Source organism: Cavenderia fasciculata (genome assembly GCF_000203815.1).
Source record: "Cavenderia fasciculata unplaced genomic scaffold Scf_Dfasci-G-p-12c09.r1-3, whole genome shotgun sequence".
NCBI classification, from domain to species: Eukaryota; Evosea; class Eumycetozoa; order Acytosteliales; family Cavenderiaceae; genus Cavenderia; species Cavenderia fasciculata.
The window spans coordinates 1,433,783-1,460,076 of NW_004457736.1; the positions used below are offsets into that span (position 1 = coordinate 1,433,783).

Genomic DNA, 26,294 nt, shown 5'->3' on the forward strand with positions numbered 1-26,294 from the left:
TTACTAATATGATTTATATTTAGTTGTTTGTGTTTGGTTGATTTTACTTATGTTTACTTATTCTTGTTGTTGATTAACATGAATGTGTTCAACACCCATTGCAGCATCGGTAGCATCTGCCAAGACACCATCGACAATTTGGTTAAACATATCGTCCATATCGAAAAAGTCGGTCATTGATTGAGGAATGACAGCTTGGAGAGTAGAGAGAATTGGCTTGACAAGGGGATTGACAATCTTCATTAAAGTTGGTTTGATGACCGAACGTACGACGTAGTGGATTTGACGACGTTGTTGGATATTGGCATCGTGGAATAGTTTTTCTTGTGTACGTGTCTTGCTAGCGGCAAGATCGAGTGAGGCGCCATTCTCTTTGACATCCTTTTCAAAAGTGTAGCATGCATTGTCCGAGATGGTGACGATCTTTCCACGAATGTGATAGGTAATGGTGGATGCCCAAAAATCGGGGAACACATTGTAGAGAGTAGTGAGGAAATCGTACATACCCCAGATATGCTTTTGGGCAGGTTCCATGGGCCAGTAGTAGTGTGGATAACGACGCAACTCGGCGAAGCTCTTGTCGTTACCTTCGCCCTTGTACTCGGATACCTTGTCGTCCCAGATGGTGAGTGCCTTGCCAAACCCACCTTCGATGGGGTCTTGCACCTCCTTGCCGACAATCTTGGCAAGATGTGGGGTGACGTGTTCGCGAAGAGCTGGTTCGAGGACACCCATCACCGAATCCTTCATCTTGACAAGCATCTCGTGTTGCAACTTGGCAATGGGCTCGATTTGGTCTTTGATCTTGGGTTCAGCCTGTGGACGTACCTCTCCAACTGTCTTGTCCATTGCGATCCAGGCTGGACTGACAGCTGACGATATAATACCGTCAATCAACGTCATCAACTTGTTACGCATAAAGTTACGGATAAAGTATGGTACGTTGGGTAGACCACACAATGCTCGTCCAAGAATATCATACTCTACCTCGTCGGCGATAATGTCGCAGAGCACCTGTGTCTCGGATCCACCCCAGCCCCACCAGCCCCAACGACCCAACGACCAACGTGTATTACGCACAGCCACGCCAAAGGCAGCCACATGCACCTTGTCTCTATTCTTAAAGCCCCAAGCGTTACGACAACACCCTTGGAAAATCTCGACCCAGTCGTCAAACTCTTTTTGCGAGTCGGCCGTCAAATAGTAGATACGACGATACGAATGGTAGAGTTCAATCGTCAGAGGTGGATACTCTTTTGGCTTGGGGATGGCACTCAAATCAATCTTCATCTTTTCAGCCAATACCTTTAATCTTTGCATTATTCCTCTATTTGGATCAGTTTCTACTCTATATCCTGCTAAATTCATTACTCCTTTTGGTTTAATTAATTTCTAAAAAAAGTAAAAGTGTGTTAAAACATAGTTTGAAATTAATTATGCTATTAATTATACATTTTTACTACATACAGCTTCATTTTCATAATATTCAACAGAGTAATCATGTTTGACGATGAAATATCTCTTTTTCCAACTCTTTCTGACTACACCTTCTTTGGTAAGGTGACCTGTGAAACGATCAGAAGTGTCCTTGTCCTTTCGTTTCTCTAATTGCCATGGTTTCGGTTCTTTTTGGGAATCCTTGGATGCCTTTTTGACCAATTCTATCGTGTAGGCCTTGGTGTATTCCTTTGTAAAAGTGGCCAACACCGCTTTGGTTAAATCAACCAATTCTTGTTTTAATTGACCGTCCATGATTAATTAACAGTTAACTGCAGATAACTCTCTAAATCACTAAAATTATATAAATAGATAATATAAAAAAGTTACAAAAGTGTCAGAAATGATTGATATATATATATTGTAAACTAAATTAAAGTGTGATTCGATCTGATTTCTCATATGAGAAACAGTGTGCAGAGCTGTCGGAAAACTATAAATAAGGGCTTATCTTACCTACCTAATTCTAGTTATATAAATAAATGTGCACTAGTGAAACAAACAATAATAAGAAATAATCGAGAAGTTTTACTAGTATGTATGACAGTGCGAAGAAGAGGGCCAACAACGATGATGATTCTCTCACCCTTAAACAGTTTGCGATGGTTGTGTGAACGGAAATAGAGAGAGATTTATGTTTATTGTTGATTCTTTGTCATTATCGAGAGACTGAAAGATGCGATCAAGAAAATATCCAACTCTACCCAAAAGTTTAAAAAAAACTCGAAAATATCTAGAAATGGTGGTTCGTTCACATAAAGTTCGATGCGAATAAGTATCCATGCACCGACTATTCGCCGAGCCCAACGATCATGCCTTTTGTTTTTCGACCGTCAGTACAAAGAATGACGATCATGATGGACGTGTCGGTTAAACACCATAAATATCTTATCTTATCTTATCTGATTAACTATAACTATACTAGTAGTAATTACTAAATTATTTGTATGTCATCTTAAGATATATCTCTCTCACAGACACAATAAAAATATGAAAAAAAAATTAAAGAGGCACTTCTTTTTATTTCGAATTCCTCTTGAGTTTTTATTATTATTATTATTATTAATATTCAAATATAGATATATAAAATGAGTATGTATGTTCTATCACATGACTACTGTTAATAACGAAGAAATCTAACAGACGAACTAAATATATAGGTGAGTTTATTGGACCTTCAAGACCTCCTCCTCCTTCTTCTTCTACAACTAACAAGAAAGAGAACGATGATGATGATGTTAAACCAACTGCTGTATCAACAACAACAACAACAACAACAACAGTGACATCCCAAGAACCAAAGAAGAGAACTTATGGACCATCATTAAATAGTGGGGATGATGAAAACGACAACAACAGTATACCAACTGTTGAAAGACCAACAAAAAGAGTAATGGGTCCTAGTTTATCATTGGATGATGATGATGATGATGATACTCTTAAGAACAAAGACATAGTTAAAGAAAATAGTAGCAGACACGTAGGTCCCTCTGTTGGACCATCTCGGTCGGTTGGACCATCAGTCGGACCATCTCGATCTGTTGGTCCATCACGACCAATGGGACCTTCTATAGGTCCATCTAGACCACAATCAAATAATGACGACGATGATGACGATGACGATGAAGACAATGATGAAGATGACGATGAAATTAAAGAACAATGGTCTAGGTTAAGATCACAAGACAATTCAAACACTGGTGATGACAAACAACAATTAAAAGTAGATAAAAATGGTGATATTATAAGAGAAGATTGGATGAAATCAATCCCTACTGATAGAAAAGTTGGATGTATGTAGTATAGAATGATATTAAAGTATTAAAAAAGATACTAATATTTATTTATTTCATTTTTAATTTTAGCACAATTACAAAATAGAAAGTTTAGTAGTAATTCAAATGTTAGTTTAAATAAAACTGATACAAGTTCATGGACAGAGACAAGAGAAGAACAAGAAAAAAGAAAAGCAAATGAAATGACATCATCGTCAAGAGGTAAATACTCTAAAGAAGAGTCACAAGAGATATTTAGAAAAAACAAAGAAAAGGAAATTGAAGAACAAATGAAATCATACAATGACAGGAATAGATCAAAATCACTAATGGAAATGCATAAAGACAAAAAGAATGATAAAAAGTCATCATCTTCATCGACACCATCAAGAGAATGGAATAGAGATAAACAAATGGAAGTTGGTGGAATTGATAAAAATCATTTAAATAATATTGTTGTTAATGCAAAATATTTAAATTCTAAATTTGAATCAAATTCTTCAAATAAATACTTGTAATGGAAAAATTAAAATACATTTGGAAATTTAAAAAAGGCAATGAATAACCTTTTGTGTAGGAAATTGGGTTTATTAAAATAAATAAGGTTTGGGTTTGGTTGGTTTAAGGGAAATTTACAAAATAAATTAATTAATGGGAGGGGAGGGAGTTGGATTGGGAAGGATATTAAAATGAATTATATATATGATTCTAAAATCTTCTGTACAATATTAAAAAAATTGATATGAATTTGTTGTTTGATATAGTTCGAATATATTCTTATTGATTGACTATCTGTCTCTCTATCTATCTATCTATTATTATTATTATTAAATATTAATTATTATTATCTGTTTGAATTGGGAGATGAATTATAATTGATTTGGTCAGTGACAATAACATTGTAATTATTTAGTATTTTGGGGACCGAAGATTCCATGTCGGGATAATCTAAAGTGACAAACATATTGGATGTGTAGAATGGAAGAACCGGCAAAGTATCACCAATACTTGATCTACAGGTAGGGTCATTAAAATACCTGGATGCCCGACTACTACTAAAATTATATAAATGCGAACTAGTAAATGACATTGTTAACCTTTAAAAAAAAAAAAGAAAAAGACAAATTAGTTAGTTTTGGATTGGATAGGGATATTTATGTTGATGTAGATATAGTTACCTAATGGAGTTTTTTGATTTTCAAAAAATGTGTTTGATATGATGACGATGATGATGATGATATTAGTTGTTTCTTATCTAAAAGTTGAAGAACTTTGATTGATGGTGGTTTTGGTCAAAACTGTTGGAATTGGAATGGAATTAATAATTTGGAAATATTATAATAGTTTTATTTAGACTAGGTGTAGGAGTAGGAGTATGATAATGGAGAAGTTATATATATATATTTATAAATTTAAAAATATGCACTACTAAATGGCGAGCTCTACACTACTGCTACAACTACGACAACAATTAGTGTTTCAAATATTTAATATTATTATTGTTTGCTTTTGCAGCAGCAGCAAGCTGGGTATTGCTAACAACAACAACAGTAGCAGCTAGCAGCAAGCATCAGCATCGATAGTGATAGAGAGTGAGATGGCAAAGGAAGATCCAACTAGATCAACACAACAATATTATCCAAAGAGTATTTTTTTCAAGGTGTGTTGTGTGTTGTTGAATTGTTTTTGTGTGAATCGAGCTAGCTAGGGGTGTTGTTGCAACAATTTAAATATAACCACCACGCACTCACACTATTGTATTATTATGATTATTATATCAACAATATTGAAAAAGGTAAGGAGGAGGTAGATAGACAAGATAAAGAGAGAGATAGAGAGAACATACATTAAATTATTTACACAACCCTGAGGAGGAATAGAAAAGGAGAGAATTAAAGATGGATCTGATATCACTTATTAAAAATGGTCAAGTAAAAGAAAGAATGAATAAATACGTTTATTGTTGATACCGACAACAATACAATATAATACAATAATATACCTCTCTCTATATATCGCACATACACTCACTCACCACCCCCAAGCTCAAGCGGTCAAGATTGAAGGGATGTTCGTCGCCACTCGCATCATCAACCATGCAACAGTGTGTTCAACCCCCATCCTCCCCTTCTACCTACCCACTCCCAACTGCACCACATCAAAAGAAGGGGAATGTCATCGAGTCGATCTATCACACTAAATCCTATATAAGTGTCGAGTTGTATCGATTGCGCAAGATAGATTGACTCCATTGTCATTCCATTCTTTTTTGAATCTAATGAAATCTCTCAATCTCGTCTCCCAAACCCCAACCAGCCACCACATATTTTTTAATATAATATTTATGAATGTAATATGCCACATTTAAATAAATATCACCACCCCCTCCTCGCTAGCTCGTTCGTATCCAAACCTCTTGCCCTCCTACCACGTTTTCGAATTGGGGGACCAAAAAAGGAAAACATCGTTTTGGAAAAAGCCCCAAATCCGGTGCACGAATAAGATAGAGAGCTCAAACCATTGGTGGAGATTGAACGTAATTCCATCTTTGGACCCACAGGCCTTATTAAAAATGAATAAAATAGGCTAATGTTTAATTTGGTTATTTATTTAGGTGGTAGGGAAGGATAGGATTACAAATTTATATAACAATATTGTTGTTGATGTTATTTTTAATTTTCACAGGTCACAGATCTAATTCTTATCGATGGGATGAGGATGGAGGTTGTACAAATATTAACCAATTAAATTACAATCTGGTGACTGTTTATTTTTTATTGCCTTTTTTTACCGAAAGGATCTGATATTAGTAGTTTGGGCAAACTTAACTCAATAGAAATAATCATTTGTGAGAGACCAGTGATTGATCAATTGCAACACTCATTTCAAAAATGAATGAATGAATATTATATTATATAATATTTAAAAGTTTACTATCTATCTATCTATCAAATTTTTCCTTTGTTGGAATCTAATATAATTGAAAGGGAAAATTGAAATTGGGGAGTAATAATTAAAAAATTTCCATTTTTGGAATTGTTGTTCATGAGAAAAAAATAGTTGGATATTTTCTATCTTGTTGAAAGAAAAAGAATGAGAGTTTTTTTTAATATTTTTTAAAAAGTTATAGAATAATAAAACAGATATTAAAAATGGAAAAGAATAATAATAATAATGTTTTCGAAGTAGATTTTAAAAAGAATGACAATGCTAAACCACCAAAAAGCGTTGAACATCTTTTTGACCCAGTTCAATGTGATGAATGGACAGAATTAAAGCGAGAGGAACAAGGAAGTAGAGTTCATGACCTAAAGATGAATTTGGTCTCTGAAAAAGCTGGAGAGGATTATCAACACTCCAAAGATGTCACCCATTCAACTGCAGCCAAGGACAAAGAAGAAACAAAGGAAAAGAAAAAGGAATTTTTAGAAAACTTGGATCAAGCTGAAAATAATAGAGAAGAATATCTAAACGAAAGAAAAGAAAAGGCTGCCGCTTTTAATAATCGTGCAAAGGAAATTCATGATAAATTAAAAGCTCAACAACCAACAAATTAATTAATTAAATAAAAATAATCTAATAAACAACAAATTATATATATTAAAAAATTAATTATTATATTATAAATGTTTTATTTCTTTTTTTTTTTTTTCTATATATGTATATATTTGTTTTCTTTCTTGAATAAAAAATAAAAGTTAAATAGACTGACTCTATAATTATTTACGTTTTTTTGCAGGTTTGTTTTTGTTGATTTTAATAAATGAATCAGAACCTACTCCACCTTGGGAATCACCAGCATTACCACCACTACTACCACTAGAGTTTATAATTCCAGCTGCAGTTCCAAATATTCCACCACTACTTCTTGATTGATTGTTGGTATTTACATTAAAGTTTAGTGATCCAAATGTTGGTGTATTACTATTACTATTGCTAGTACTTGTACTAGTTGTACTAGTGGTACTGGTGGTAGTTGTAACAATTGGTTCATCTATTGATTCTTCATTGATATCATCATTATTATTGTTGCTTCCACCAAAGTTTATTCCACCACTAACTTGTAATAGACTCTTTTCTCCTCCGTCACCGTGGTGAGAGAATGGATTACCAATATTTAATTTTCCTGACCACCCACCACTAGTCTTTAACGAGGAATCATGATGATCCTTGGATGATTCTTGAGAATGAGCGGCATTATCTTGTTGTAGTTGCTTATTCTTTTGTTCAAATGGATTTGATGTGGATATATTACCGACATTAACCTTGGCACCACCAACTCCAGAAACATTACCACTTAGACCAAAGAGACTTCCACCACTAACCTTGTTGGCTGCAGCTTGGTTGAATGGATTAAGATTACCACTCACATTTAACAATTTACCACCAGCAAATGGATTTCCAATCGATACATTTCCTCCAACTCCACCAATATTACCTCCAAGATTAAATAAATCTTCTCCACCACTACCACTCTTTTTATGTCCTTGTTGTTGACTTGTAGTAGTTGTAGTTGTAGAGGTTGAGGTATTTGTTGAATTATTATTATTATTATTATCAACAATTGGAATATATTGTTGATTATTATTAAAATCAATTGATTGTTGTTGTTGTGGAGTGCTAAAATTATTTGAAATTGAACTTGTCAAGTTTGAAATCAAACCACCAAATAGACCACCGGAACTCTTGCTTCCTGCTCCAGTTGTAATCCCACCTGTAGTATTATTTGAAAGTACATTTCCAAATGAACTAAAACTATCTTTGACAGCACTTGATGCATGTCCAATTTGATCTTTTGAGGCATTTGAAATATCTTTGGCAGTCTCTTTAGCTTGTTCAAATGTGTTGGTAGTGACATTTGAAATATCCTTTCTAGTCTCTTGAGCAATCTCCTTGGCATTATTGACAGTCTCTTTAGCTTGATTAAATGTTACATTTGAAATATCCGTTACATTCTCTTGAACAATATCCTTGGCATTATTGACTGTCTCCTTGGCTTGTTCAAGTGTATTGGCAGTGACATTTGAAATATCTGTTACATTCTCTTGAACAATATCTTTGGCATTGTTGACAGTCTCTTTAGCTTGTTCGAAAGTATTGGAAGTGACGTTTGAAAGGTCATTAGCAGCCTCTTGAGTATCTTGAACTATTTCATTGGTAATTTCCTTGGCTTGTTCAAGTGTATTGGTAGCGACATTTGAAAGGTCATTTGCAGCTTCTTGAGTATCTTGAGCTAACTCTTTGGCAGTCTCTTCAGCTTGGTCAAACAAACTATCCAATTCCTTCTTTGCATTTGAATTTGAAAATTGACCTTGAATGGATTTGGCTGCATTTGTTACTCTTTCATAAAATGATTGTGGTTGTTGTTGTTGTTGCTGTTGTCCTGATACTTGATCTGAGTTATCAATCTTGTCTTTGGCAAACTTTGATAGATCATCTAGTGCCTCTTGGGGAGCAATATTCTTTGGCTTGGAAATACCTTCAAAGATATCCTTGGGTGATAACTTTGCATCAAAACTGTCACGTGTAAAGTCTGATATATTATCACCCATACCTTTTGTATTAGAGTAGGACTGATACGATGACATCATGTTGTTTGATGTAGGAAGAATACCACTAGTAGCACTACTATTTGTAACAATTGTACTAAAATTTACAGGTACAACAATACCAGAAGAGTTGGTTCCATCTGGAATAAAAGCAGGTGGAATAATGGTAATTTGATAACTTTGATTGCCATTTCCGTCATTACCACCACTACCGCTATTATTATTATTATTGTTTTCTCTAATGGCAGATGGAGCCATTTCAATTGATTTGGAAATTGAATCTATTCCTTTGAGTAATTTATCAGCTGCAGTGGCACCACGTAGAAGGATAGGGAATCCATCACCGAGTGATTTAAGTGATACAAATGCTCTGATAAGATACAAAAAGAATTTAAGTAATGTACCAAGTGTAATTACTTTATTCCAAACTTGATATGCTCCAATATATGCAATCTAAAATAAATAAGTAAATAAAAGTTAGATACTTTTTTAAAAATAATAATATTATACACTACTTACTGATACCATTAATAATTGACAAACAAATTGAGATGATTCACCAAATAGATTTTCAATCAATGTAGCTACTTTTTTCATAAATGTAGTTGGATTTAATTGAATTGGTTGTTGTTGTTGTTGTTGAGAGTTACTACCGCTACCAGCACCAGCACCATCAGCAGGAATAATTTGTATATCAGGTAATGGTTGTTCTTGTTGTTCTTGTTGTTGTTGTTGTTGGAATGGTTGTTTATAAAGATCACCCAATTTTGATTTTGAGGAAGAGAAAATATTCTGATTCATGTTTGATGTATTGGATGGTTGAATAACAGGCAAGTCATGACGATCTTCATTTGTAGTGGTACTTGTTGAAATGGTTGGATTATCAGCAGTTGGCCAAGCAGTTGGATACATTGGAGATGTACCTGACCCTACTCCAATAGTACGATTTTGTGCGCCACTTGAATTATCAGAAGTTGGCCATGCAGTTGGATACATTGGAGATTCACCTGTTGTACCGTCGTCCTTGACATTGGTGGTTGAACTTGAATTATCAGAAGTTGGCCATGCAGTTGGACGTAGTGGAGATGGTTCATTTGAGTTTGGTAGCTTGTTTGGATAAGATTGAGAGAATGAAGAAAACTCTGATTGGTGTTGATCCATACTAGCCTTCCATTGACCAGGAAGTAAAATAATCACTTTGGCTTTAATGGAATTGATTGCTGCTCTTGAAATCAGTCTATTCATTGAACTATAAATCAACACACCCAAAATAATAGCTGGAATACTAATTGACATGAATAAAGTTAAATGCCAGCTAAGAATAGAAAAATATAATATTAATATTTAGTTTAAATACAATATGAGGTGGATTATTACATACTTTATAAAAAACAATTCAACAATGGAACCAATGATTTGAATTGTATTGGTAATAGTGACAGATACTTGTTTAATGGCTGCTTCCAACATTTGCATTTGATACTCTTTTTCTTTTTTTTGTTTTGTAACCTTTTCATTTAGAATGGTTGGCAATCTATCATCATTTGATCGATTACGTCCATTATTATTATTATTATTATTATCAATATTATTATTATTATTATTTTGATTATTATTATTAATATTTTCAATATTATAATAACTACCAACTTTATAGATTCTATCACGGGCACATTCTAGAGCAGCGAATACATTGTCAATACGAGATACTATTCTTTTACTGAGTAGGAGTGAGATCCAGGTACGAAGGATACGAGCAACCCACTCGACGACCAGACATATGGCAAGTGACTTGGTGACACCGTCGAGACGATGAACGTTTCGGTCCGAGGCAATGGCATCGATGAGATGGCTGATCAAGTAGGGTGTGATGAGCGACGCGATGGCACAGACGGTGAGAGCGACGACCAAGACGAGGATGATGGGCCACTCGGGGATGATAAAATCGACGATGCGGTGACCGGCGATAGGTGACGACGGACGTTGGGAGAGACGCTTGTCCTTGCGGTACTGCTTGAACGAGACGTACAGAGGGTACACATTGAGTGCCAAAAAGAGGGAGGTCATGGCCAACGAGTTGGTGATGCAAACAAGTGTCATCTCACGCTTTACGGGGTCGAGTACCGGATGACCGTCGGGAATGTAGACTGACGGCTCAAACTTTTGAAGTGCGGGGATTGCAAAGACAGCCTTGAGCACGAGATAGGCCAACGCCACCACACTGTTAAAGTAGGCGATAAAGTAGTAGAGGAAACGGTCGGTAGTAATCATGATATACCAAAAGAAGCAGGTTGCATAGCATACTAGCAGGACATCAAAACTCGAGTATGCCAAGAGATAGTCAGTGTTGAGTTCACTAATATGCGATGGGAAAAAGTAGAGACGGCCACCGTAAAAGTACATGTACGACGTGACAAGGAAATAAGCAATCATCAATACAATACACACCATCTTGATGATAAAGTTGATGGTAGTTGTATGAATACTCTTTGTAATGATTGTTTTGTTGTTTCTTTGTTGTTGGTGTTGGTAATCGTATCCGTCTCCGTCACCACCGTCATTTCCTCCTTCACCGGCAGTACTGTAATACAAACGATCATCCCAATCACCTTCCATATAATGATCGTATTCTTCATCACCACTATTATGTTCGTCTACATCATCATCGTCATCATCACTTTGACTCCACTTGTAAACATTTCTACCACCACCACCATTTACACTATTATTATTACTATTATTACTACTATTACTTGTAATATTAATGTATTCATGTTGATGTTGAAGAGGATCGTTGACAGCATTCTTAAACTCGTCAACTTGTTTTGGGATGATGATTTTCTCTTTGAATTGGTGTAGTTGTTGTTGTCGTTGTTTGGTGTCGTTGATGTTGACATTGCTGGCAGCCGAGTACATTTCATCGACATAGTTTGGTTGTTGTTGTTGTTGTTGATGTTCACCATCATACTTTTCCCATCCACCTCCAGCCTTTTCAGTGTCAGAGTCACTGTTGTTGATACTGTCTGGTAGGTCACTAAATACAGTCCTCTTTGTTCCAACTGAGGATGTCTTTTGTTTAATCCAATTTAGAAACATCCTTCTCTTTTTTTTTTGTATTCTTTTTCAAGAAGAAAAAAAATACTAAAAGAATAAGATAGAAAGAGAAAGAGAGAGAGAGAGAGAGAAAGAGATGTATTTGATTTAGATTGATTATATAATGATTAAGGTGGAGGAGAAAGAGAGTGAGGGCATAGAAAGTAGTAGCTACTACTCTACTCACAATCTCATCACATAGAAAATGATTGAATCACTCAGAGTGTCTCTTCCCCATCCATTCATTTATCTGTATCCAAGTGAGTGAAAGTAGGGTCGATCATATGATTACCCCCACAATGAAGTGAAATGTTGCATGGTGGGAATTATATGCATATGCATGAGCGCTCTACAACCATATATATCTAAGAGAGTGTGTCAATGATGGAGTTGTATGTGTGTGTTTTTAAAAGTGTGTTCTTCAAAAAACAAAAACACTCCATATTATTCAAAAATAAATGGTTTTTATATTATTTTTTAAAAAACATTCTTAGTGTCTGTCTAGACTCTCAAAATTAACAACTTTGGACTTCTTTATCTTTATAATTAATCATCTGATAATAAAATATATCTTTATTTTAATTTTAATTATAAATTTCAACTAATCAAATTTAATTTACATTATTTTTTATTTTTCCTATGCCACGTTCACAGCAGACACCCACACCACAAACATTTCTCATTCTAGTTGTTGGGAATTATTAATAAATTTTTTTCAAATTTGGTAACTTTACAACTCGTAGATTTATTTATACTAACATTAACCGATTTCTTGCTTGCAATGATGATCCCCTTAAAAAATTTTATTTTATTATTTTTAATATTATTATTTTAGCTAGCTTTCAAAAATAGAATAGAATTAAAAGAAGAAGAAGAAAAATTATGTTTATTATCCTTCTCTAAAAACCAAAAAATGTTAAAGAATATTAGAATATTTATATTATCAATCATTGTATTATTATCTTTAAAATTAAATGGCTATGGAGATTACAGTTATGGAGGAGCGGTCATGGCATCCAAGTTGATCCGAATGACTGAATGGAATTTTATAAATGGACAACAACCAACACTAAATATCGATCAAGATGACATTGTCATTTGGTTTACAACCGATAATTTGAATCATACAGTAACACACGATGCACCAGTTTATGCCAGAGAATTTGATTCAGAGGATCTAAATTCCGATCCACTCTATCAAAAACCAGATAATTTTACACATCATTTCAATACCAATGGAACCTATAGATACTATTGTAAACATTATCCATCTCAAATGTTTGGTATGATCTATGTATCATATAGAGAATTGGGTGTACCTGACCCAAACCTTCATGCCAACGAAACAGAGGCTCCATCAAATCAAAGTAGTGATGGAGGTGTGGGTGGTGCCAACACATCAGACCATTCTTCATCATCAAGTACCATATCAATATCAATAGCACTATCACTATTCTTTTTAATCATATCAACTATTTCTTAATAATAATAATAAATATTAAAGATTAAAAATTAAACAATTTAAATAAAGTGATGTGATTATTTATAAATGATTTATTTATAATATAATTTTGAAATGATTTCTTTGTAATTATCATTGGTAAGAGTAATAACATTATTTTCATCTTGACCATCTTTGTAACCGATGGATACCATGATCTTACTGTACTCAAAGCCCAAGAAATAACCTGGTAAAGATTGTGATGGATAGAAAAGATTGACTTGAACATTATCAAAGGCTTGGAAAACAGTCTCGATATCCTTCATAGCAATGTTGTGTTGGACAATCGATGCCGATCTCATTAAAATGGGGAGACTGGTATAATTTGAACAATCCTCTTGTAATGTAGGATTACCAATTACAATTACATCAATTATAATCTTTTCAGCTCCAGTCTCTTGACATAATCTTGCTGTATCTGAAATTGGTGCTAAAATAAAAAAAAAAACAAAAATTAATAAATGTAAAATTATTATTTATACAATAGTTTAACTTACTCATATAAGTAACACCACCATCAACAAAGGTTTGACCCCAAAATTGAGCGGGTGGGAATACAGCTGGAATGGAAGCAGATGCAACTACACAATCAACAATATTGGTTTCATTCTTTTCAAAACGTTGGAAGAGGCCAGTTGTAATATCAGTTGCGCCAATCAATAATCCACGAGTAGATGATTGCAATGCAGTTACATTTAAAACATTACCCATGAAATTATATAATGCTGTGTTGTCAAAAATACCCTTTTGGAAAAGTAATCCATCTACAACTCCTCCAATTTTCCAATCAGTATAAATATCTAAAATAAATTAAAAAAAAGAAATCAAATTAATAAATATATAAAAAATAAATAAATAATATTTTGATTATTAAATGTTACCTCTCTTATTAATTCCTAACCATTGATTAACAAGGAAATCCTTTCCACCAACTTCATTTCCAATATTATACATTGCCATACCGGCAGCATTGATTGAGCCGGCTGAAATACCAGTAGCAAACTGCCACATTAAATCGGCTGGGTCTCTGGAATCGACAAGTCCAGCAACAACACCAGCCTCATAGGCACCTCTATCACCAGCACCTGAAAATGATACAGCTCTGCATACTGATGAATCGCCTGATGACGATGATGATACAGCTGCAGATACAGTAGCCAATACGACTACTGAAAATATTAATATTAAAATTGAATAATCAAACTTCATCTTTTAAAAATATGAATATTTAGATTATATAAAAGTGAAAAAAAAGAGATAATATTACAAAAAATATATACAAAAATGTAAATGTGTAGAACGACTTTAAATAAAAGAGAGAGATGAACGGTCAGAAGAAGATCTTAACCATTGCATTAAAAAAAAAAAAAAAAAAAACTCTTTAAAGAAAGAGCACAAAGAAGTGAGAACATTTCCTCGGAATAAAAATTGTAATAAATATCTGTAATCGTGCAATGCCAAAGGAGGGGGAGCGCTTTTTTCCAATGGTGCATTTTTCAAAGGAAGAAGTTGATTTCCCGCATTATGTGTTGTGTTGCAACAGTTAAGTTATCTATCTCTCTTTCCTCTCCTCATCTCGAGATGCCGACATGTTGGTGTTTATGAAAGAGGGAAACGTTGTTATGCCTGCCCCCTGCAAAGATACAATGGGATCCGAAGCATTTCAAAGTTGTTCAACCTGTGAAAAGGTTAATGAAATTTTGCAAAGTGATCTCGCCATCCTGCGCAATAGATACCGATATTTTGATCAATTAAATGAAATGAATAATAAATACTCTTTTTTTTTTTAATTATTAAATAACCAATTTTTATAAAAAGTTATTTATTTGATTTCAAATTATACAACAATATTGTCATAATTAGATCCGAGGTGGTTACTTGAGATCCAATTATTTAGTGACCGTGGTGGTGATGCTTGAAGTGGTGATGGACTTGGTTCTCAAAGTCAGACTTGAAGTGGTGGTGATGGGAGTGGGTGTGGACGTGAGCAATATGTCCGTGGTGGTCAACGAGGGCAACACCGTGGTTGTGGTCGTGGTGCTTTTGGTCGTGGAAGACCTTTTCAGCGTGATGGTGGTCGTGATGCTTTTCGTGATGCAAAGAACCGTGGGCGTACCAGTAGACAACGTGGAAGTGAGTCTAAAGTTTAGAAAATAATAGTATGATTAGTATTTATGTTATAAGCGTTTAAAGGGGAAGAAGAAGTAATATGTTTTTTAAACTTTTAGTAAAAGCAAAAATCGTTACATCGCGATAGATAGATAGATTATATTATAGAGAGATATTATATGATATAGAGATATTATGCTTACCATTTTATATATTATTTATTTGTGAATGGAATTAATGAAAAGAAGACGGAATAAGTGCTCTTTTATGTTTGATGGACTCTTAAGATATTTTGAAAGAAATGAAAAAAAAAAAGTTTGATAAACGTCATCATTCCAAAGAATCAGGTGGTCTTATGACAGATTCTTAGCGTTGACCGAAAAAACAAACCAACGATCCCAAAGTTTGACGAAAAAAATCAAAGGAGAACACGTGTAACCGATGGGCAAGTTGTTAATTTTCAAACTATTATTTTGAATGGGCTCGAAATTTCGACCACACATACGTCATCCAGTCCATACTCAGAAGATATCTGATCACCTAATTCCCAAACAAGCCCGCACATTTAATACTGCGATCGATGATGATTTGTCGACGGGCTTGTAACCTCTTTAGACTTTATCGCTCACAACCGAAATATCACAAAAGACTTTTGTTTGCAGGTCTCAAAGGCAAATTTACCCCTCCAGAGATAGATCTATACCTACCTTTTAAAGTATTGCTCGGTAACCCTATCCCCCAAACAAACATAGAATAGTAATAATAACCAGGGTTGAATTTGAAAGTATGTTTTTGATAGTGGCTGTGATTTAGACACACATGTCACATCAGACATTATTCATTATGATAATATAAATACAAATATATAGATAGATAGAATATGTTTGTTTGTTTGTTTGTTTGTTCGATACTCAACTTATCATTTGACATTGACACAAATTGGTTGTTGATTTGATTCATATCTTTTTATTCTTCTTTGTGCCAAGCAAAGATACAATAATATGTTTATTCAACCAACCATACATATCAATACGACTACTACTCAACAACAAGAACAATGCTATCATTTCGCAGTCGATGATGATCTTCGAGTAGGCTATTTACAACCTCACATGACATCTCGTGAGTTTATCACTGAAGAGTATTTGGATGACTCTTCTTGGACACTAACAAACATGAATATATGGTTAAAGAGACAATCCCTATCTGTTGACAACAAGTCAATCTTGATTCAAGCAAAGAGAATGATAGGTCTCAATCCTCAATTAATTGGTTATGTCAAAGTAATTGGAGAACCGTTGAATCAATTGTTAATTGGAATAGATCGTACTATAGAAGATTTGAATAATAGTATTGCTACTATACATGTTACAAGATATCATTTTAAAATTGATGCAATAGAGGGGTCGGTCTATGTTGATGTTGTTTACAATGATACCATTGAAAAGTTTATGGTAACTAAATGATACATAAATAAGTATTAGTTGTTCATCATTTAAATTGATTCATTTCATTTCATTATTAGGTATTTGGAGGAGCTATAACCAAGAATGCAAATGTACAACTTCCTCAACAACTCCAGAGTAAATTAAATCAGACAAACAGTAAAATTCTGTGTTTTATGGAGACTTACCATCAAACCAAATACAAAGAACTACTAGACAAGGGATGGTTTCGAACATGTAAACATACACTTTATGATCACGACCCTTTTTATAGTTACTTTTTAGAAAACAACCTACCCAATATTAACCCTGGCGGTCATTGATATCGAATGAGATTCTAATTATTGAGTATTTGTGAATCAAAATAAATGTATATAATATAGTAATGTTATGGTGTAAATATAATATTCAAAGTTTCTTTATTATTATTATATTAATATTAGTTATTATTATTTATTTTTAAGGTTATCTTTTTTTTGCTGATAAAGGTGGATTCATTGGAGCCCAATGAATACATTTTGGTTCAATTCGAGTAGTTTGTTTAGAGTATGCTTTGAGATGTTCTTCGATTGCTTTGGGTGTAACCGATATAATATGTTGACCTTTCCAGTAACGAATAAGATTGAGTGATTGTAATGTACTGATAATATCTTCTGTTCGTATCGATGTCATACTGGATATATCCATAATCGAAAGATTAACCAATTTATGTTTTCTTAAAATCTCCAATAATACTTGTGTCCAATACGAACGATATGATAACAATCCCAAATCTGATAATGGTTTCTCTGGTGTTCCTACTTTATTTTCTTTTTTTGATAATTCATATGCTATCAAATAAAATAATATTAATATTTAAATAATACTACTCTTCTTTATCTTTTGTACATACAAAATGAAATTAATAATTTACCATAACCTTTTCTTTGATAGGGTGGTAATGTTAGGATACAAGCTAAATTGTAACCATCGGGTGAATCCTTTTCTTTGGAAAAGTATCCAACCATATGACAACCACGTGAATCACATTCGGTCATTACATAAAAGAGGAATGGTTCAACGTCATAGTAGAGTGTTTTATGATCTAAAAATAGTTTGGCCAAAAGACAAAGATTCTGACAATAGATCTTATTCTTTTTACCATCAACTTCAAACATTGATAATGACTGACTACGATAGATTTCATTACCAGGTGGATGACGCAAGTCACATTTGAGTTTATGACGATTGAGTGTTTTCTTTTTCTTCATATATTTGAGACAAAATTCACATAGATACAATTTTTCACATTTGGCAAATTCTTCTGGGTATGGTGAAAAGTACCAAGTATCTATTTCATATCGTCCCAATTCAATCACATTTATATTCTTGACCTTTGTTATTTCTTCATGTTCCTTTTCCAATGCCGATAATTTTGTATCATCTTCTCCTTTTTGAATATGATTAATCTCATCAAATTTTCTTTTATAATGTCTTGTTACTTTTAATCTTTGCTATAAAATATAAATAAAAAAAAAAAAAAAAGATTAATATAAATAATTAATTTACAATTTAATTTTTATACATACACCATCAGCATTTTGAATTTCAGCCAAAGGAGGTGGAGGAGCCTTTGGTTCATTTTCTATTTTACTAAAATCAAATCTTGATTCATGAACCCATTCATCCAAACGACGATTAAATTCATGATAATGAACATAATAATCATATGTACCTGGAAGTGATTCTGATTCTTTTCTTTCAATAATTTCACATTTATCTAAAAATCATTATTAATTATTAATATTTAATATTTCCTCAATTTCAAATTTAATTTAATTTAATTTGTACATACGATATTGATCTCTCCATTTACAATGAATATTTGAACCAGGATCCAATATTTTTCTATTTGCTTGTGGATCTATGGGAGAGGTTGGTTCTTCTTCAGCAGGTGATTTATCCAACATCTTGTTGAAATGAATATTGTTAAGTTGGCTTGGTTGAAAAAAATAAAAAAAAAGATGAACTTTGTCGGATGAGAGATGATGTAGTGATTGAATGAATGAATGAATGTACAGAATAAATAGACTATATACAAATGGTTGATAAAAAGAATGAATGACTACTGATGCGTGTGTGTAGTATATTAAAGAGAGAGAGGATATGTTAATAGTAGAGTGATTGATGGAAAAAACGCGTTTATAGAAAAAAAAGATGAGATGAATTTATAAACAAGAAAGGTTGTCTATTTTAAAGGGTAAAGATACAATATTGAAGATAAACTTGTGCTAAAGACTAGAATAAAGTTATCTTTTTATAAAGATAGTGAGTTGAGAGTATGTATGACTACTTTTATCCAATCAATCTATGTGTAGAGAGATGAGGCGTATGATCATACAAAGTAGAGGGAGAAAAAAAAAAAAAAGAATTTTTTTTTATTTTTAACAAATGAACTTCAGGAAGAAACAAACACTTAAAGTGTTACCATCAAAGAAAAGTGTATCATTCATCATACATATTTATTTATTAAAAGTGTATGTATTCAAACAGTAAGCGTATGTTTTTACTGTTTGAATCGGTAGAGAGAAAGAGCATACATTATTTTTTTCATTTATTCTGCGAGGACAATGTCAAGAGCATAAGAATCACCACTGCCATGGCACTGCAATAGGTTATGACAACAACAAAGTATTTGTTTGTATTAAAATCAAAAAGCCCTAAATGATTAGATAGAATATTACTCATATATAACTCGTTCCTCTACCTTTTGTGAGGTGATGCTTTGTGCGCTGTCTTCCCATTCAATTGGTGCATCGTTTAGGTATGGATCAGCTTCTCTCCCTTTGTATGGGCTGTCATGATGCGATGTTCTTATTCGATCTAATCCTGATATGGAAGTAGAAAATATTGATCGATTTACATACAGATAGTTTGGTAGGTATGGATAAATACAATAAATGTATAAATCATTTCCCATCGGTATCTACCAAACGATCTGTATGTAATGATCGGGATTTGACTGAAAAATCACTTGGAATTTGAAGAAAGGTACCAAAGAAAAGATATTATTATAAAAAGGATTTTTCTTTTTCTTTTTTTGTATTTATTTTTTCCATTGCTCTCGACCAACCCAAATATTCAATACTTTGGTTCATTCTTCTATCAAATTAATTTAATTATCTATATATATATCAAGATAAATGATAAATAGTTTAAAAAAAGGAAATACAATAACAACAAGACTAGCAAAGAACTTTAACTACTTTAAAAGGTTCTATTCTTTTTCTGCTCCTGCTGCTCCTCCTCCTTCTCCCTTGTTTGGAGGAGGAGGAGGAGGAGGAGGGCAAAGGCAATTAATACTCGTATCACAAGATTGGACGAGACCAAAAGATCCCCCATTATCACTTGGGCATGCATCGCTATTAACCAATCTCCGTCTCCATCAAGTCGATGTGATTGAGAGATCGTGGTCCGTCAACGCACCAGATTTCTCATCCGACTCTGTCACTGACTTTATCATGAATAATGTCAGGGAGGACGGCAGAACCGACGTGGCTTTGGGCGCATTCGTTTGGAACGAACACAGCACCAAAGCAATACTCCGTAACCTCAAAAAGCATCGTTTCCCCGGCCGAATTATTTTGGGTGGCCCTCAAGCCAGTTATCTCAAAAGTAATATTGAATCCTACTATCCAGAAGTAGATTATTTCATCCGTGGATATGCTGAATCTGCCATTGTAGATTTAATGAAATCAAACGTCGACGACGACCTTTTGATTTCAACTCCAACCATGATCGCTACTAGTACTGGTACTAGTAAACCGACGTCGGTTGGTGGTACTACACCATGTAGCAGTGGTAATAATAATAAAACCAAAGGAATACATCGAGCTGGAGCACTTCCCGATTTAGGGTTGTCAGCTACCGCCGATCTAGAGACTCTACCCTCCCCATTTCTCAGTGGCACTATCAAACCCCAGAGATTTATGCGGTGGGAGACTCAACGTGGTTGTCCCTTTCGTTGTGCGTTTTGTCAACACCGTGAATCAGACTCTGACTCTGACTCGCACGTGCGTAGACACATGTCGCTCACTCGGACACTACAAGAATCTGAATGGATCACCAACAACCCAGTCATTCAAGACTTGGCTGTACTAGACCCCATCTTTAACTCTGGCCCCAACTATCTCGAGATACTTGACCAACTCTTACGCGGACGCTACTCTGGAAAGCTGTCGCTTCAATGTCGTTTGGAAATGGTAAAGGAACCATTTCTCGACAGAGTGTCAAGACTCAAAGATCAAGGTTGCCAGGTTGTTTTAGAGTTTGGGCTTCAGACCATTCATGCGGCCGAACAAAAATTAATTGATCGACCAAACAACATCAAACGTGTTGTTCAAATACTCAAAGAGGTTGGACAGCGTGCCATACAGACTGAAATCAGTCTCATCTATGGTCTGCCACTACAAACGGTAGAGACATTCAAAGAGACTATTGATTTCTGTCGTACGCACGCTCCCAACAACGCTGTGATTCATGCGTTCCCATTAATGCTTCTTCGAGGAACACCTTTGTTTCATCGCAAGCACGAACTTGGAATCATCGAATCCAACGAAATAGTCTCGGATAATAATATTATCCCTCGACTACAATCAACCCCAGACTCGCTCGTCGACATACCTCATGTCGTTGCCAGTCCTTCATTTACCTACCAAGATTGGAAAGAAATGACTAAATTATCTGAACAATTAGAAATTGATAATCAAAGAATTCAATTAAATAATTAAAGATCAACCAACAACCAAAAACAACAACAACAACAACAACAACAATATTCTAAAAGAATATTATTAGAAAAAGAAATATTAAATTAAATAATGATAATGATAATTAGATTAAATAAAATTTTAGAAAACAATTTATTACAAGTTAATATTATATTTTTACATCTACTCTTATTATTATTATTATCTTCTTTTTGTTGAAGGTGGATTCATTGGAGCCCAATGAATACATTTTGGTTCAATTCTAGTTGATTGTTTAGAGTATGCTTTGAGATGTTCTTCAATTGCTTTGGGTGTTGCTGATATAATGTGTTGACCTTTCCAATAACGAATAAGATTGAGTGATTGTAATGTACTGATAATATCTTCTGTTCGAATTGACGTCATGTTGGAAATGTCAGTGATTGATAAACTGACCAATTTTTGTTTTCTTAAAATCTCCAATAATACTTGAGCCCAATAAGAACGATATGATAACAATCCCAAATCTGATAATGGTTTCTCTGGTGTTCCTACTTTATTTTCTTTTTTTGATAATTCATATGCTAATAAATAAAAAAAAAATAATTTGATTAATAAATGAATATTATGTTTCCAACCTTTATCTACTTTAGATTACATACAAAATGAAATTAATAATTTACCATAACCTTTTCTTTGATAGGGTGGTAATGTTAGGATACAAGCTAAATTGTAACCATCGGGTGAATCTTTTTCTTTGGAAAAGTATCCAACCATATGACAACCACGTGAATCACATTCGGTCATTACATAAAAGAGGAATGGTTCAACGTCATAGTAGAGTGTTTTATGATCTAAAAATAGTTTGGATAACAAACATAAATTCTGACAATAAATTTTGTTCTTTTTACCATCAACTTCAAACATTGATATTGATTGATTACGATAGATTTCATTACCAGGTGGATGACGTAGATGACATTTGAGTTTATGTCGATTGAGTGTTGTTTTCTTTTTCATATATTTGAGACAAAATTCACATAGATACAATTTTTCACATTTGGCAAATTCTTCTGGGTATGGTGAAAAGTACCAAGTATCTATTTCATATCGTCCCAATTCAACCACATTAATATTCTTTACTTTTGTTATTTCTTCATGTTCTTTTTCCAATGCTGATAATTTCGTATCTTCATTATTTTCATTTAATTTTCTTTTTAATCTATGCTAAAAGTTAAATAAAAAAAAAAAAAATTAATTAAATATATAAATAATTAATTTAATTAATTTAATTAATTTAATTATTTAATTTAATACATACCCCACTATCAGCAGGTTGAACTTCAGCTGCAGGAGCAGACTTTGGATCATTTTCTATTCTATTAAAATCAAATCTTGATTCATGAACCCATTCATCCAAACGACGATTAAATTCATGATAATGAACATAATAATCATATGTACCTGGAAGTGATTCTGATTCTTTTCTTTCAATAATTTCACATTTATCTAAAAAAAAAATAATTAATTAATATTTATTATTATTATTATTATTATTTGTCAATTTCATTTGTTGATTAATTTAATTTGTACATACGATATAAATCTCTCCATTTACAATAAATATTAGAACCAGGATCCAATATTTTTCTGTTTGCTTGTGGATCTATGGAAGAGGTTGGTTCTTCAGCAGGTGATTTATCCAACATTCTTGAAATTGAAGTATTATTATTATGTTGGTTGAAAAAAATAAAAAAAAGTGAAAAAAGGGTTGATGTTGTTTGTGAGAGAGCGAGAAACAAAGAGGAGTGTTGCGGTGAGGAATGAATGAATGAATGTACTTTTGTTTTAAAAGAGAGTTTTATATATACAAAGGATGAATAAGTTGACTAGAGTATAGTATAATATGTAAAATATATAGAGGTTGTTGTTTCTCTATAGAGTAGCAAGCTCTAAAAAAAAGTCGATTTTTGTTGTTGAGTATTAAAGATGAAAATGTAAAACTATTGAAGAAAAAAAGAGTATTGAGGAGAACAAAGAGAATAAAGTAAAGTAGAGTAATATCTTTTAATAATTGTACTTTTACTTTTACTTGCTTCTTCTTTTATGTTTTATTATTACAAAAATAATGAAGTTACCGTTGAAAATTTTCTTTTTTTTTTAATTTTTTTTTTTACAAATTTTTGAACTTCGGCCCATCCAGGAGTACCTTAAAATTTAGTGGTACGCCAATTGGTATACCATTCGAATATTCCACTCTTTATTTTTTATTATCTAATATATTTATTTTTAAAATATTTTGTCAACATTAAATAAAACATTTAATCAATGATTTTGATTGATTAAAATATTGGTGTTGATGATATTCATTTGCCATTTTATAATCGATTAGTAAATATTGAACAGTGTCACTCTCTAATAATGAATCAAATATATCTTGCTTAAATTGATTATAACCTATGTTTAATACTTTAATCGATTTGTTTTGTTTAAATGCATTGTTCAACTCTGTACTTGGTGACAAATGGTTGCCACTTATATCTAATGCCTTGATAGTTTGGTTGGTCAATAATAATTCACAGAATGATGGAATATATTCTTTAACCAATGTACCACATGTCAACATTAAAGTTGTTATACTTTGGTTGAGAGACAGAGTCGAGAAAAACATTGGTGAAATGATATTTGGAAGTGATGATAATCCAAGTAGTTCAATGGTATTGTTTGATTGCCAAATGGGGTCAAACGAAGATACCAATCTTTCATTTGAAATTGATGGTTGTTTAGAATGGCCTTGGGAGATCCTTGTATGATAATCTTCCAAAAAAAGATGTTTAAAAGTTGTATTGTTGGTTAGATTAGTGCATAGTTGATCCCAATCTCCTAGTGTATCTTCACATTCGAGTTGAAAAATACAACAAGGTTCACTATTAAAATATGGTCCATATCTATCACCATCGCCACCATCATCTTGGTTCATTTCCATTTCCAATTTACATAGAGATATACCAGTTTTAAGAGATTGAATATTGAATGTTGAATCAGATACAATGTGTTTTAAATAAACCAACTCTATAAAATCATTATCAATGTTGATATGTTGAGTTGTTTTTGATAAATGATCTAATATAGATTGGTAATCTAAATGATAAATTGTACCATTATCAATTGCCATATTAATGTGTTTTGGTTTCAGGTCATCTAACATTTGAAGATAATCATCGGTTCCTGATTCTGAGTAATGATTGTATTGATCAGATCCATTTTTAGTTGTAATGACAGTGATGGGATCATACCCCTGAAAGAAGACATTATCTGGCCATTCCAGTATCCTACCAACTGTGATATTCAAGTTAACTTGAATCTGTGGGAATGAGTTAATGACTAGTACAATATCTATTATAGTATTCTTGTCCAATTTATCTCCAATAATATCGATTGATTGTAGTTGTGGAAATAGAGGGGGTAATACAGAATAATCATATTCTTCATAGTTGCCATAAAATGATGGTTGATATATTCCTTGGTCTTCTTCTCCTCCTTCTTCTTCTTTACCAGTTACCTTCCATTTGAGAGATTTAGCAGTCTTTGAAAAGTATGATTCTTGTAACTGACCATTTATCTTGAAGTCTGTTGCAGTTTGTAGTGTCACTTTCATCCACCATTTAGATACCATTGCAATATTACCAATCTGATACAATGTAACAAACTTGGGTTGTTTCTTTTCGAGTTGTTTGTTGATCATTAGATATAATGCTTTTTGTGGTTTTATGATCTGAAAACCATGATCGTCATCAATACTACAATGATCTTTAACACCTCGACAATGAATCACCTTTTCAATGATCAGTGATTGAATGTATTTCGAAAGTATACAACCAACATCATCATCATGATGATGATCTATTTGATTATCTATTGTTTTTGACATACTATTATCTATATTATGTATACATTGACAATGAGTCTCTTTGATCATTCGTCTTTGCATAAATCTAGATTTATTTTTTCAGGTTGGAATTAAAATAGAAACTGATGACAAAACATTATTTTATTGTATCAATGATTGATTGATTTATTGACTAATCCAAAAGAATGGAAGAGTTGAAGTAAAAGTCTCCATACTCTGATGAAAAACATTTGATCAATGATTTTGATTCTATAAAATATGGATGCATTTGTTGAGGACATGCCAATTCTTGATCGATTATTAAATATTCAATACTATCACCCACCAATAATGAATCCAATGCCTCTATGAAATTGATTACCTGAAATATTCAATATTTTAATCGATTTGTTTTGTTGGTCATTAATAATTTAGATAGTGATGGAATGTTATCTAGATCCAATGTATTTATCATTCTTAATAAACTGAGTAGTTAGTAACCAGGGGAACTAACTACCACAACAAGAAGTCATCATTCGACTAGAGTTGTGTATAAATATACTCATATTCGATAATCTACTATCTACATACCCCCGTCATATTTACTCTGTCTAATTTTTGTCTTGTCATTACGTTACACTTCCATCTCTCTACCACTTGCCCCATCTACACTCTCTCTCTTTTTTTGAACTTGAGTATAAAGTCATAT

General features: G+C 33.1%; 11 protein-coding genes across 11 annotated transcripts; 6 read left to right on the forward strand and 5 right to left on the reverse strand.

Moving 5' to 3' along the window:
* Positions 1-57: 57 nt before the first annotated feature.
* DFA_06478 (pleckstrin domain-containing protein) lies at positions 58-1,752 on the reverse strand (the record flags this gene model as incomplete). The annotated part of the gene is made up of 2 exons (XM_004362122.1): positions 58-1,392; positions 1,468-1,752. 2 exons carry the CDS (start codon positions 1,750-1,752, stop codon positions 58-60), a joined length of 1,620 nt encoding a protein of 539 aa, XP_004362179.1.
* An 833-nt stretch (positions 1,753-2,585) lies between these two features.
* Positions 2,586-3,790, forward strand: DFA_06479 (uncharacterized protein; the record flags this gene model as incomplete). The annotated part of the gene is made up of 3 exons (XM_004362123.1): positions 2,586-2,589; positions 2,658-3,290; positions 3,363-3,790. The coding sequence occupies 3 exons, from the start codon at positions 2,586-2,588 to the stop codon at positions 3,788-3,790; spliced, it is 1,065 nt and encodes a 354-aa protein (XP_004362180.1).
* A 2,634-nt stretch (positions 3,791-6,424) lies between these two features.
* On the forward strand, positions 6,425-6,829 carry DFA_06480 (uncharacterized protein; the record flags this gene model as incomplete). The annotated part of the gene is made up of 1 exon (XM_004362124.1): positions 6,425-6,829. One exon carries the CDS (start codon positions 6,425-6,427, stop codon positions 6,827-6,829), a length of 405 nt encoding a protein of 134 aa, XP_004362181.1.
* Positions 6,830-6,991: 162 nt separating this feature from the next.
* DFA_06481 (uncharacterized protein) lies at positions 6,992-11,917 on the reverse strand (the record flags this gene model as incomplete). The annotated part of the gene is made up of 3 exons (XM_004362125.1): positions 6,992-9,274; positions 9,341-10,136; positions 10,203-11,917. 3 exons carry the CDS (start codon positions 11,915-11,917, stop codon positions 6,992-6,994), a joined length of 4,794 nt encoding a protein of 1,597 aa, XP_004362182.1.
* Positions 11,918-12,372: 455 nt separating this feature from the next.
* Positions 12,373-13,397, forward strand: DFA_06482 (uncharacterized protein; the record flags this gene model as incomplete). Its single annotated transcript, XM_004362126.1, has 2 exons — positions 12,373-12,375; positions 12,750-13,397. The coding sequence occupies 2 exons, from the start codon at positions 12,373-12,375 to the stop codon at positions 13,395-13,397; spliced, it is 651 nt and encodes a 216-aa protein (XP_004362183.1).
* Positions 13,398-13,468: 71 nt separating this feature from the next.
* On the reverse strand, positions 13,469-14,624 carry DFA_06483 (patatin family protein; the record flags this gene model as incomplete). The annotated part of the gene is made up of 3 exons (XM_004362127.1): positions 13,469-13,845; positions 13,913-14,215; positions 14,297-14,624. The coding sequence occupies 3 exons, from the start codon at positions 14,622-14,624 to the stop codon at positions 13,469-13,471; spliced, it is 1,008 nt and encodes a 335-aa protein (XP_004362184.1).
* Positions 14,625-15,061: 437 nt separating this feature from the next.
* DFA_06484 (uncharacterized protein) lies at positions 15,062-15,565 on the forward strand (the record flags this gene model as incomplete). Its single annotated transcript, XM_004362128.1, has 2 exons — positions 15,062-15,117; positions 15,373-15,565. The coding sequence occupies 2 exons, from the start codon at positions 15,062-15,064 to the stop codon at positions 15,563-15,565; spliced, it is 249 nt and encodes an 82-aa protein (XP_004362185.1).
* Positions 15,566-16,525: 960 nt separating this feature from the next.
* On the forward strand, positions 16,526-17,111 carry DFA_06485 (uncharacterized protein; the record flags this gene model as incomplete). The annotated part of the gene is made up of 2 exons (XM_004362129.1): positions 16,526-16,971; positions 17,009-17,111. 2 exons carry the CDS (start codon positions 16,526-16,528, stop codon positions 17,109-17,111), a joined length of 549 nt encoding a protein of 182 aa, XP_004362186.1.
* A 323-nt stretch (positions 17,112-17,434) lies between these two features.
* Positions 17,435-18,918, reverse strand: DFA_06486 (HAM group protein; the record flags this gene model as incomplete). Its single annotated transcript, XM_004362130.1, has 4 exons — positions 17,435-17,799; positions 17,862-18,462; positions 18,538-18,728; positions 18,804-18,918. The coding sequence occupies 4 exons, from the start codon at positions 18,916-18,918 to the stop codon at positions 17,435-17,437; spliced, it is 1,272 nt and encodes a 423-aa protein (XP_004362187.1).
* A 1,233-nt stretch (positions 18,919-20,151) lies between these two features.
* Positions 20,152-21,738, forward strand: DFA_06487 (radical SAM domain protein; the record flags this gene model as incomplete). Its single annotated transcript, XM_004362131.1, has 1 exon — positions 20,152-21,738. One exon carries the CDS (start codon positions 20,152-20,154, stop codon positions 21,736-21,738), a length of 1,587 nt encoding a protein of 528 aa, XP_004362188.1.
* A 180-nt stretch (positions 21,739-21,918) lies between these two features.
* Positions 21,919-26,215, reverse strand: DFA_06488 (HAM group protein; the record flags this gene model as incomplete). The annotated part of the gene is made up of 11 exons (XM_004362132.1): positions 21,919-22,280; positions 22,359-22,550; positions 22,608-22,923; positions 23,018-23,205; positions 23,294-23,406; positions 23,568-23,797; positions 23,874-23,905; positions 24,016-24,136; positions 24,167-25,691; positions 25,822-25,967; positions 26,192-26,215. The coding sequence occupies 11 exons, from the start codon at positions 26,213-26,215 to the stop codon at positions 21,919-21,921; spliced, it is 3,249 nt and encodes a 1,082-aa protein (XP_004362189.1).
* Between the last annotated feature and the right edge of the window lie 79 nt (positions 26,216-26,294).